Source organism: Helianthus annuus, chromosome 6, assembly GCF_002127325.2.
Source record: "Helianthus annuus cultivar XRQ/B chromosome 6, HanXRQr2.0-SUNRISE, whole genome shotgun sequence".
Taxonomy (NCBI): Eukaryota; Viridiplantae; Streptophyta; class Magnoliopsida; order Asterales; family Asteraceae; genus Helianthus; species Helianthus annuus.
The window spans coordinates 13,583,388-13,594,380 of NC_035438.2; the positions used below are offsets into that span (position 1 = coordinate 13,583,388).

General features: G+C 33.8%; 1 protein-coding gene and 1 non-coding gene across 5 annotated transcripts; one reads left to right on the forward strand and one right to left on the reverse strand.

The window, feature by feature from the left end:
- The first annotated feature begins 1,254 nt into the window (after positions 1-1,254).
- Positions 1,255-8,697, forward strand: LOC110864781 (acyl-CoA thioesterase 2). 4 transcript variants are annotated; one of them, XM_022113925.2, is made up of 17 exons: positions 1,255-1,392; positions 1,487-1,579; positions 2,591-2,658; positions 2,761-2,842; positions 2,931-2,986; positions 3,166-3,291; positions 4,004-4,081; positions 4,804-4,891; positions 5,123-5,235; positions 5,543-5,605; positions 5,688-5,743; positions 6,261-6,356; positions 6,464-6,520; positions 6,693-6,794; positions 7,013-7,061; positions 7,860-7,928; positions 8,401-8,697. In XM_022113925.2, the coding sequence occupies exons 1-17, from the start codon at positions 1,377-1,379 to the stop codon at positions 8,470-8,472; spliced, it is 1,284 nt and encodes a 427-aa protein (XP_021969617.1). In that variant the 5' UTR covers positions 1,255-1,376; the 3' UTR covers positions 8,473-8,697. The 4 variants fall into 4 exon arrangements, with proteins under 4 accessions (XP_021969617.1, XP_021969618.1, XP_021969619.1 ...); XM_022113926.2 differs by having other exon boundaries at positions 2,931-2,983; XM_022113927.2 differs by having other exon boundaries at positions 2,943-2,986.
- Positions 8,698-9,965: 1,268 nt separating this feature from the next.
- Positions 9,966-10,037, reverse strand: TRNAC-GCA. The gene has a single exon. It is a non-coding gene; the product is annotated as a tRNA-Cys (tRNA).
- Between the last annotated feature and the right edge of the window lie 956 nt (positions 10,038-10,993).

Here is a 10,993-nt window from a genome sequence, read left to right on the forward strand (position 1 = left end):
TTTTTCTTGACATGTTGTATTTTTTCATTATTTCCTCTCAAATTTGAAGTTTATGCTAGCTCTTTTGACACAGTTTGTGTTTTTTTTTTTTTTTCAATTATGTATTACATTAGTCGATAAATATTTATGATATATTAGTTGTATTTATCTGACTTTCTTGTTATAATTTATAGTTATCTTTTTGTTCTTAAAAACGTAATTATCCTTGTCCACAAACTCCTTATCGTGTGTCATTTTATGACATGTTAGTTAGACACAACTTCGAATTGAAGAGTACATGTACCTAAAGTTTGCAGTAGTTATTTTTCCATTCCTTTTTATGATTTTCATTCCACTTTGCCTCACAAGTTAAAGTTAAAATACATAACTTAGATGACATTTGTGTTACATATAGTCATATAGACACTAACTTTAGTTACCATATCCATTTCTTTTAATAGTTAACCAGGGTCGGCCCCGAGAATTCATGTACCTTGATCGAACTCGAAAAAACGTGTCCGTAGGCCTTAACGCAATTGGGTATTAGGCAATCTAAACCTAATGACAATGGACTAATAACTAATCTAATAACTACACACTCTAAACGTATCATGTAATTTTTATTTTATTTTAGACCAAGTGTAGTCGAATCATACCCAAGACGTCACCACCACCCATGTAGAAGCCATGTCAGCACCACATGTCACGTCTCCCAAAACCCTGCAAAAGAGGTTCCGCTTTGGATGGTTGCCGACTTGGCACCCCTTGGCTAATGCCCCGCCTTATTTTTATAGTTAAATGAGATATTAGATTTGAATAACCTCAACTTTCACCAATTGTATAACACTCTTAACTTTCAATTTGTACCACATCACTCCCAACTTTCAGCTTATTGACCGATAACACTCTCAAACCAACTAAACCCTCACCCAAATAGTTTTTTGCTGATGTGACATTTTGTGTGTTGACATGACATTTGACGTGGAATTTTTTGATGACGTGACATATGACTTGGCTTTTTGATGGCATGACGACTAATGTTAGTAAAACTGGGTTAGTTTGAGAGTGCTATCGGCCAGTAAGTTGAAAGATAGGAGTGGCGTGATACAAATTAAAAATTAAGAGTGCTATCAGCCAATTGGTGAAAGGTAGCGTTAATTAAATCCAATATGTTCTAGTTAATATCCTTTAAAAAATGATTAGTTTGATATACCTTGTGTTAAATATTTTATTATATTATATTTTAATAAGTTTGACGAAAAAAGTAACCATCACCCACCTTCCATTCCAGCCATTTTATAAGCCATAGTGGAGAGGACACCGGTACGTTCTCCATTGACCATTTCCTCCTCAATTACATATACACTACAACTGTGACCTTCTTTTCAATTCAAAATATGCATTCTGAAGCAGGTAATTTCAATAATCAAACCCTAATTCTTCACATCTATCTACAAATTTCACTATGTGTTGTAATGTGCACGCTAATTACTATTTCTGTTTGCAGTTATCGAGTTTCTAGGCGACGTGCCGGTGCTCCAGAGACTTCCGAGCTCGTCTGTTAGAGATATTGCTCAACATGTTGTTGTTAAACACTACAGTAATTCTCCAGACTTATCACTTTTTTAATTTGTTTATTCGATTTGAATTAGTGTGAGTTTTGTTGATTGAGTTTTATACTGGATGTTAATGAGTATTTGTTGATTGAATTTTGAAGTTGTTGAGGGAAATTGTTGTGTAGATGAAGTTTATAACAATTGTAATTGGATTTTCTAGGTTTGGTGTGAAAAATTGTTGATAATTTTAGTGTAGTTGGATTGACTTGTTGACCAAAGCGTATGGTAATGTAGATGAAACAAGTTAGGAGAGTGCGGAGTGCACTCTCGCTTGAGTTTATTATGATTTTACGTATTTAGGAACCTCATTGACTAATATTGCTTCGTTCAAAGTTCATCAAAGTTTTATTTCCGAAAAATTACATTGAAAATTTGATTTAAAATATTGGCTCTAATTTTGAAGAAAATTAAAGTTCAAAAGGAAAACTGTTACTGGCTCAATACCTTTCCTCAATAATCAAATACGGAAACATCCTTTTGGTTATATTCTCTGGTTCACGAATTCGTATAGATCACATACTGTTCTTTGAGAATTTTCTCTAAGTTTTATCCGATTGAGAAATTCGAGTGAATCATCGAGTTGTTTCAATCTGAAAGTGATTCACATGACTCTCAGATTAATCCAATGTTCGTTCTAAGACTCCGACAAAAATCAGATACAACTAATTCGTTTTTGAATACAGTTTATTGTTTGTCATGAATGTCTTTTATGTACTGAAGCATCTAATCACCTTACCGGTAAAATCAGTTGTGTGTATATTAACTATTAAGGCAAAAAACCAGACATGCCGAGTCATGTTCATATAGCTATTTATTGTTAGAAAGATTTTGCTGATGTATTTTGGCCCAATCAATCCTGGACATGATTGTTTATAACTAGCTGTTCAAAATGTGCTTTATATGTGATATAAATGCATCCATGTGGTCCTCACTATTGACATAATGTATTATACTATTATCAACAAAACTGATTGCATGTATGCTTTATTTTGAAGATCCTGGTGAGTGCGTTTTCCAAGAAGGGGAACCTGACGGCGGAATTTACTTTATTCTGGAGGGTGAGGTAATTTTTTCTTATCCAAGTTGACTAATTCTCGTGTTAACTGAATCACATAGCCTTAAGTAACCCATTGTTTATTTGACGACATGACATCTACATTTTCAGGTCGAGGTATCCCGTTCATTTTATGCAGATAACCATGATTCTGAAGTTTTCCGGTGGGGAAAATTTGATCACTTCACGCAAAGTGAGCGGCCACACATTCCATCCTTTTTAGTATCTGTTATTCAACTCAATACATTTGGAAATTGAAATTTTGGTAAACATGATCCAAGTCTATTTTGCAGGTGAATCTGATAGGCAGGAAAATATAATTGCATTGACTAAGGTAGTTGCTATAGTGCTATACTTTATCACTTTATGCAAACATAATTTTCTATATGGCATGCTGATTTGCGTAAAGTTTCTTTTTTCAGTTTTTTTTTTTTTTTTTTTTTTTTTTTTTTTTTTTTTTTTTTTTTTTTTGTAGAGCCACAAAAAAATATTAACTTTTTTCCACTATGGTTACAGCTGACCTGCTTAATGCTACCAAACAAATATAGTCCCTTGATGCATCCATATTCAGTTTGGAGTGCGGATGTGAATCTTATGACACGTGCATCTGCGGAACACATATTGTCCGTGGACCCACTGGATGTATGTGGTACTCTTGACCCAAATTAGTCATATTGCATCTATTAAAATTTCAAGGTTTATTTTCAGTTATGTCACTAGTTCTGTTGATTGCAGAATACTAGTCAATATTGTCAATCCATGATGGCTATCTTTTGTATATTTGCTTGTGGTTTTTATATTAATGCCGCAAAATAGAGACACCTTTTTGACATTTTGCGGTCAAATTAGAAATTTCTTGAATTGAACTTGATGCGTACCTTTTGTTTATTTTTGGTACATGCAACTATTAATATTGCAAACAATTTAAAAGGTTTTGCTATTGATATATCAATTGTTTCTGGTAGCTAAAGAACTCAGATCTTTTATAACTATAAGATGCTGAATGTTGACTTTTAAAAGTAATTAAGAAAAAAGTTGAAACGACTGTGAAATGGACATTTTCTGTTACATATTTTCAGTCACCTAATTTATCCTGTTGTAACCCAAGATGCTCATGTGCATGTATGTAACCGGAATTTGACTTTTTTCTTAACTTTTCACAGAAAATTATGAAAAAAACAGGACCTTTTACAGCCGTATGTTGAGTCATGAACTTCTTGCTTAGAGAATTTATCCATGCGAGTTACTTAGGAAACTTGCTTAGTTGCATAATTTCTTTATTTTTTCTACTATTCATTTGGCATCATGTTCAAATTATAGTGCTTTGATCTAGTTCATTTTTGTTTATTTGAAGGTAAACACATTCAGAGGAATCACGTTGATAGGCGCCCCAAAATCTGGTAAAGTGTATGGAGGGCAGTTTATGGGACAGGCATGACGTTCTGTGTTTTTCTACTTGAATTTGCTAGCATTACATATATAAAATATATATATTTAGGTAGAGGATCCTGTAAAAAGTGCTCAAAGTGTGAGAAGTGTGAGAAGTGTATTATAACACTATATATAATACTATATAACACCATATAAACACCGTATAACAATATGTAACACCATATAATACCATATAACACTATGTAACACTATATATCATTATATAACAAATATAACACTACAGGTTGTCTGATAGCATGTCTATGATAGATGTATAGTGTTATATTTGTTATATAATGTTATATAGTGTTACATAGTGTTATATGGTATTATATGGTGTTACATATTGTTATACGGTGTTTATATGGTGTTATATAGTATTATATATAGTGTTATAATACACTTCTCACACTTTAGGCCCTTTTTACACTATCCTTACCCTATATATATATATATATATATATATATATATATATATATATATATATATATGCATGCTTATGATAAAAATATTTTGTACACCATGATGATCACCCTACTTCCAGACATACCAAGATCATTTAAGTTTAACGAATATCGTTATATATTTGCTTTCTCATGTTCTTATGATTAAATATCTTTTTCCATGTAAACATAATTGACAGATCTAAACTAACCTGCACTACATAATATAATGAGATTCTCCATGCATACTTACATACGTAGATGGTCAAATTTATCCAGGCGCTGGCTGCGGCATCCAAAACTGTTCATTTTCACAAGATTTTGCATAGCTTTCATGCTCACTTTCTTCTTCCTGGGGACGTAAATAGTAAGTTGATTTCTATGTAACCGAATGTAACATATGATAGTTGTTTTCCAATCTTCCGAGTTTTGTACTCTTCATTTTTCTCCAAAAAGCATGCATCCTGAATCTACTGTAAAAATATGTAAACCACATATTCAAAAATCAAAACCATGCACATTCTTATGTTAACTTTTTTTTGTAACGTACGCACCATGACACCAATATGCTACCCTGATAGTTAGTGTGCGTATGCAGTTCCGATCATATATCAAGTTGACCGACTAAGTGATGTGCCTAATATCGCTACAAGAAGGGTGAACGCATTACAAAAAGAGCGTGTTGTCTTCTTTTTGATTGCTTCCTTTCATGTAAGGGTTCTATGCATCAAATACTATTATCTCTTGTGATTGGGTTAGTTTGATTCTTTCATGTACATATTATCACCAACACTTATCACTTTTTTTTTTTTTTTTTGCTATCTTTCACTTCAGTATGAAACTTAAAATTTATGGGTACTTATCTTTATTAATCTTAGTAAGAAGATGTAGACAAATAGTTACACTTCAAATGTCAATGTGTCAGCTGATTCATGTTTGAAATTTGTATATGTTTGTATATATATGAATTAACTGATTTATAATAAATGATTCCCACTTATAGTTCTTTTTATGACAGAGGGAAGAAGAAGGATTTGATCACCAAGAATCAACAATGCCTTCTGTGCCTGACCCAGAAACGGTAACCAAATAATTTGTACGTTGAATAATCATTTTTCTTGTCAATTGCTGTTTTGTTTAATTAGAAAATCTTACCGTTGCAGCTTTTGCCAGAGCATGGATTAGAAGAGGGGGTTAAGCTTCCACGTCACCATCCTAGGTTAGAATTTGTATCCTTAACTCATGTTTCAGCGATTCACTATTCAAGTGAAATAATTAGGAGTAGAATGTCATTTTATTCCCTGAGGTTTAGCCAGTTTTGCGACTTTCGTCCAAAGGTTTCTTTTTTTGCATCTGGATCCAAAAGGTTTGAAATCTTGCCATTTTCATCCGGCTTGTTAACTCCAACCATTTTTCTCCATTAAGTCAGAGGTATTTTCGTCTTTTTTGCTAACCAAAAGGGCAATTCGGTCTTTTTCACTTTGTGTAAAAAGACCGAATACCCCTGAAAAATCCGAATTACCTTTAAGTTAACAAAAAAGATGGAAATGCCCCTGACTTAATGGAGAAAAATGGATGGAGTTAACGAGACGGATGAAAATGGCAAGATTTCAAACCTTTTGGATCCAGATGCGGAAAACCTCAGGGACGAAAATGGCATTTTACTCAATAATTAGCCTATAGTTTCTTTATAGTATACTGTGTGCTCATACTATGATTTAAATCATGATTAACAGAATCGGAGTTCCCACCTCAACATCTGTCCCGTGGCCTACAGAAATCAGGCCGGTGGATCCTAAAAAGTATACTCGCTACACTACACGGCCTCCGAGGTTATTTCTTGTACTCTGTTATTAAAGCAAGTTCGTATTCTTGTGTGTGCTTATATTGCATGGTATGTACGTGACAACTTCTTTGATAAGTGTATATCGTATTGCAGTATCAGTTACTGGTTGAGAGCAAAAGGTAGACTTCCTGATGACCAAGCTTTGCATAGGTCAGATTCTTTAACCTCTTTCTGTTTAGCTAATTTTTTGATTTGACCCGTTTGAGATTTTGGATACGTCCCAAATCGACCCACTCGTAAGTAAATGGGTTTAAATTGCCACTTCTAGTTTGTAGGTAGGTGGGTATCTTGTAGCTATGATAATTGTGATTGCAAATAACAGGTGTGTAGGAGCATACTTCTCAGATCTACTATTTATTCAAATCAGTCTGAATCCACACCGTAAAGTGGGCGTATTCCCATCTTCTATTAGTCTGGACCATTCGTAAGTTCATACATTCCTTAAAGTTTTACATCATAAAAGAAACACATGGCCAAAAAATTAACTTTTTCATAAAGGATAAGATCTTGTCTAATAAGCATAACTATTTTCATAGACGGAGATAACTAATAGAGAAATAAAATGCAACTTTTTTAACGATAATAAAAAATATGTTGGCTTGTACATCACATCTGAAATACCTCTTTTTCTTGCCGTTTCAGGATGTGGTTTCACAGAGATTTTAGAGCAGATGAGTGGTTGTTATATGTGGTAAGTATTGAAGACCATTACTTATGTAGGTAAAGGATCAAATAAAAACAAAATTAACGTACGAAACGTACGCATTGAGGGAAAAAGCAAAAAGTGGCGGTGTCATTTTGGTAATTATCAGCAACTTCAAAATAACTGGGGAAAAAGCAAAAAGTGTCTTGTAGAGTAATTTTGAACATCTGTAGAGTAATTTTGAGCATCTGTAGAGTAATTTTGGGAAATGTAGGGTAATTATCAAATTACTCTAGTAGAGTAATTTTGACTTCTGTAGAGTAATTTTGGAAAATGTCTTGTAGAGTAATTTTGTTAGCATTTAGTTATGGGGTTTAGCTTTATGGTTTAGTTTTTAGCTTTTAGTTGGGGGGGGGGGGGGTTGTGTAATTTTGATAATTACCCTACACGACCAAAATTACTCTACATGAACTTTTACAAAATTACTCTACAGAAGCTCAAAATTACTCTACTAGAGTAATTTTGAAGTTGCTGATAATTACCAAAATGCCACCGCCACTTTTTTTGACTTTCTTTCAATTCGTACGTTTCGTACGTTTATTTTATTTTCACAGGAACTTAACTCTACTTATGTAATGTTTGTTAACTTTCTACCGCTGGCAACCACCAGCCTTATATAAATTCGCAACCTTACTTGTTATGGAATATACATGTTAATTGATACTTATTCATTCATTTTATAATTACACTTTTGAAAATGATCTTTTCGTTGTAACATTTATAGTTTCCACATATTTCATCTTGGTTTCTTTTTATCACTTAATTTGTTGATAATTTTTTTCGCAGATTGATAGTCCCACTGCTTATAATGCACGAGGCTTTTCTCGTGGTCAAATGTTCAACAGAAAAGGAGAGGTAACCACTTCTTAACTTCTTACATGCCTTATCACATCATCTAGGTGGCAAAACGGAGGCGAGGGTCAAAATGGGTAATTTATTAAAGTACAGATCAAAACAGGCTGCCGGTCATGTTGTTGACCCGTCAACACTTTATAATCCATTGTTTTATTTTTTAAATGCTTTGTATGAATATAATTAAGAAAACTAGTTATATTTATATAATCATATATTTTTTCCAAAACGATCTAGCAAGTTGTAAGCATTTTACGGCGCATTATGTGATACTCAAAACCATCCTACCCATTTGACCTGTTTCCCATTTATAGCTAATTTTCATAGTTTTATTGTTTGATTTTGAGGCATGACTTTTATTGGGACGGTCGATGTCAACTCTTTGATTTTATATTTTAATAAAAAGCAATAAGAGAGCTTCCCACCCTATATGACATGCAAAAGGCTTGTGGACTAATCTATTTTCATATTGCAGCTTGTTTTGTCAGCAATGCAGGTTGGCGTAGTAAGAAAACTAAAGCCACCAACGACTACATCGAAGCTATGACTCCGTCATGTACGTCGTATATCCATCTGTTGTATGTTCCACTGGAATTATTCATATGTTCTATTGAAATTACTCATGTATACATCTGTTGTATGATCCATTGAAATTCGGGTTGGTTATGGAGGCTGAAAAAAGAAAAAAAAACATGTATATGGGTGATTGATTAAATCAGCAAACAGATAATAACTTTAAGTTATATGACAATTCTCATTTTCTTTTGGCAAAGGAGGTTTAAATCCTGTCGATACAAGAATAGTCGAGAAATATGTTTGAAATTACTCATATATCTTTTTTTTTCTAATACTTAACATAACGTCTCTAATAATTTTATATATACCAAGCTATAAGCATCAAACCCCATTTCATGTAGCTTTTGAACCATATTCTGAAGTTCCAACTTCAAAGGTCTCATCAAAACCATTTCATTTAGCTTTTGAGCCATTTCCTCATGTTTTGGCATCATTGTGGCAAAACAGAAACAACCTAAATGCATTATGCATCCACATAATCCAGGAGACCTACCCTACTAATATAGTAATATCATGTTTCAAGAAAATAAGTTCCTCTCATCCATTTCAATTCATCAAACAACATTCGACGTCAATCAAAATCCCACACTTGACATGCATCGACAACTAACATTCTATTCGTCAAATACACTTTCAGTTGACATTATAACCACATGTTTAAAAGTTTGGCATTTTGTCAATCAAAGAAGGATACTGTGTTGGGATTTTAAGTTTGTAAATAGTGAACTCTATAAATGCTCTAGTTTATTGACTAATCAAACAAAGGCGAGTTGCTATCTCCAGTTCAACATCTATCATCTTTTTGCTAGACATGATGATGTCCACTATCTGACCGATGTCATTTTTATGTTCCCCATGGCTTTTTTCATTAGCTTTTCCGAGAGCTTTTCCCGCCACATGGAATTTTTGACCCTTTTATCTGGATGGGCTTATATTGTTGTCTCTCATTGCCGTTCTGATCGTTGGCTGTAACCTTTCTATTTCCTAGTCTCCAGGGCCAACAACCCACAATATCACCACGCACCCTACAAGGGAATTAAACACAAATGAAAGAAAATTTGTGACTAAAAGCAATTTTAATTCTGCAATGAAGTCCAGATTGTACCTTCCATGTAGGGAAAACCATATCCTCCTTCATTCATATCATAAGGATGGATGCCATTAAAGCACAATCTTCAACAAACAAGACGAATGCCTCATTAGTACACTACCTTCTATAACTTAAAAGCAACGCCAGCAACCTTTCATCGACTTATAAATAGTATGGTAGATAAGTTGTAACAGTTGCTATGGTTATATGAAATTAAAGAGGTTTAGAGAGTGATATATGAAATTCTTTCCTTAATTATTTAATCTTTACATAAGGTTAATGGCTTGATAAAAAGACCAACATCTATGAGAAAAAAGACCAACATCCATGTTTGGACATACCACTAAGCAATGGGGTATGAAAAATAAAATTGAAGGGCCCAACCGGGTTCGAACCGGTGACCTATTGATCTGCAGTCAATTGCTCTACCACTGAGCTATGGACCCATTTGTGTTATTACAATAGTATTCCAACTCTATGAATTTTTTAGACCTCTGCGATAATGATCCTGATTTCTGACGGTTTTTTTTTTTTTTATTATTTTATTTCTGTAAGAACTGTAATTTGGTTGTTAATTGATATTTTAGGGTTTAAATTAATTTGTTAGTATGCCATGTATTGTTTAATTAGTTTTAGGGTTTAAATTAATTTGTTAGTATGCCATGATTGTGGCATACATTTGAGATGTGAATATCACCGAACCATGATGATATTAACACTTTTACTTTCTTTTTAGTCATTTTATAAGGTTCCAACTTTTGTGATAATGATGACCTTAGATACAAAGATATTAGCACTACTGTCAATCTAATTTTTTACAGTTGGGACAAGTCATATATATAATATGTATATCATGTGTTTGCTCATCTTGGTTTTGGATCTTGTTTCATCTTTTGTTATTTTTACCAACATCTTGAATCCATAAGTCATAACCCATAAAGATCGGTTCATTCTCTAACTTCTTGATCCAGATAGTTGAGCATTGGTAGAAGATTAAACAGACTCCGTGAGACTCGCCACAATATCCCTGTGACCATCTTCCGACGTGAGAATAAGTACCGGTATATTATGTTTTAATTTGATAAAATTCCATAGTTTCTTATCCTGCATCCTATTAGGGGGTAGGGGCACTCCACTAGTGATAGAATTCCATCACTCACAACATCCAATCAAGTTCCATCACGTTATAGAGCTTTATTCCATCACCAGTGATGGATTTTAGTGGAAATGCTCATCACTCACCACACACTCATCTCCATCATCGAATATGTGCAGCACCTTCAATTCTTCACGCGTGATCATGGCAACGCGTTACCCAGTTCACACGTTATAAAGGAGGGTGGCGGTGGTGTATCACGCACATCCATGCGTGAAGATATGTTGACCACGGGGCGCCCCGGGT

Bases quoted from the DNA above. Each gene is read 5' to 3' on its own strand.
- LOC110864781 (XM_022113925.2), top strand. The intron at 5,744-6,260 runs GTTAGAATTTGT...CATGATTAACAG, and splicing joins CTTCCACGTCACCATCCTAG to AATCGGAGTTCCCACCTCAA. The intron at 7,062-7,859 runs GTAAGTATTGAA...TTTTTTTCGCAG, and splicing joins ATGAGTGGTTGTTATATGTG to ATTGATAGTCCCACTGCTTA.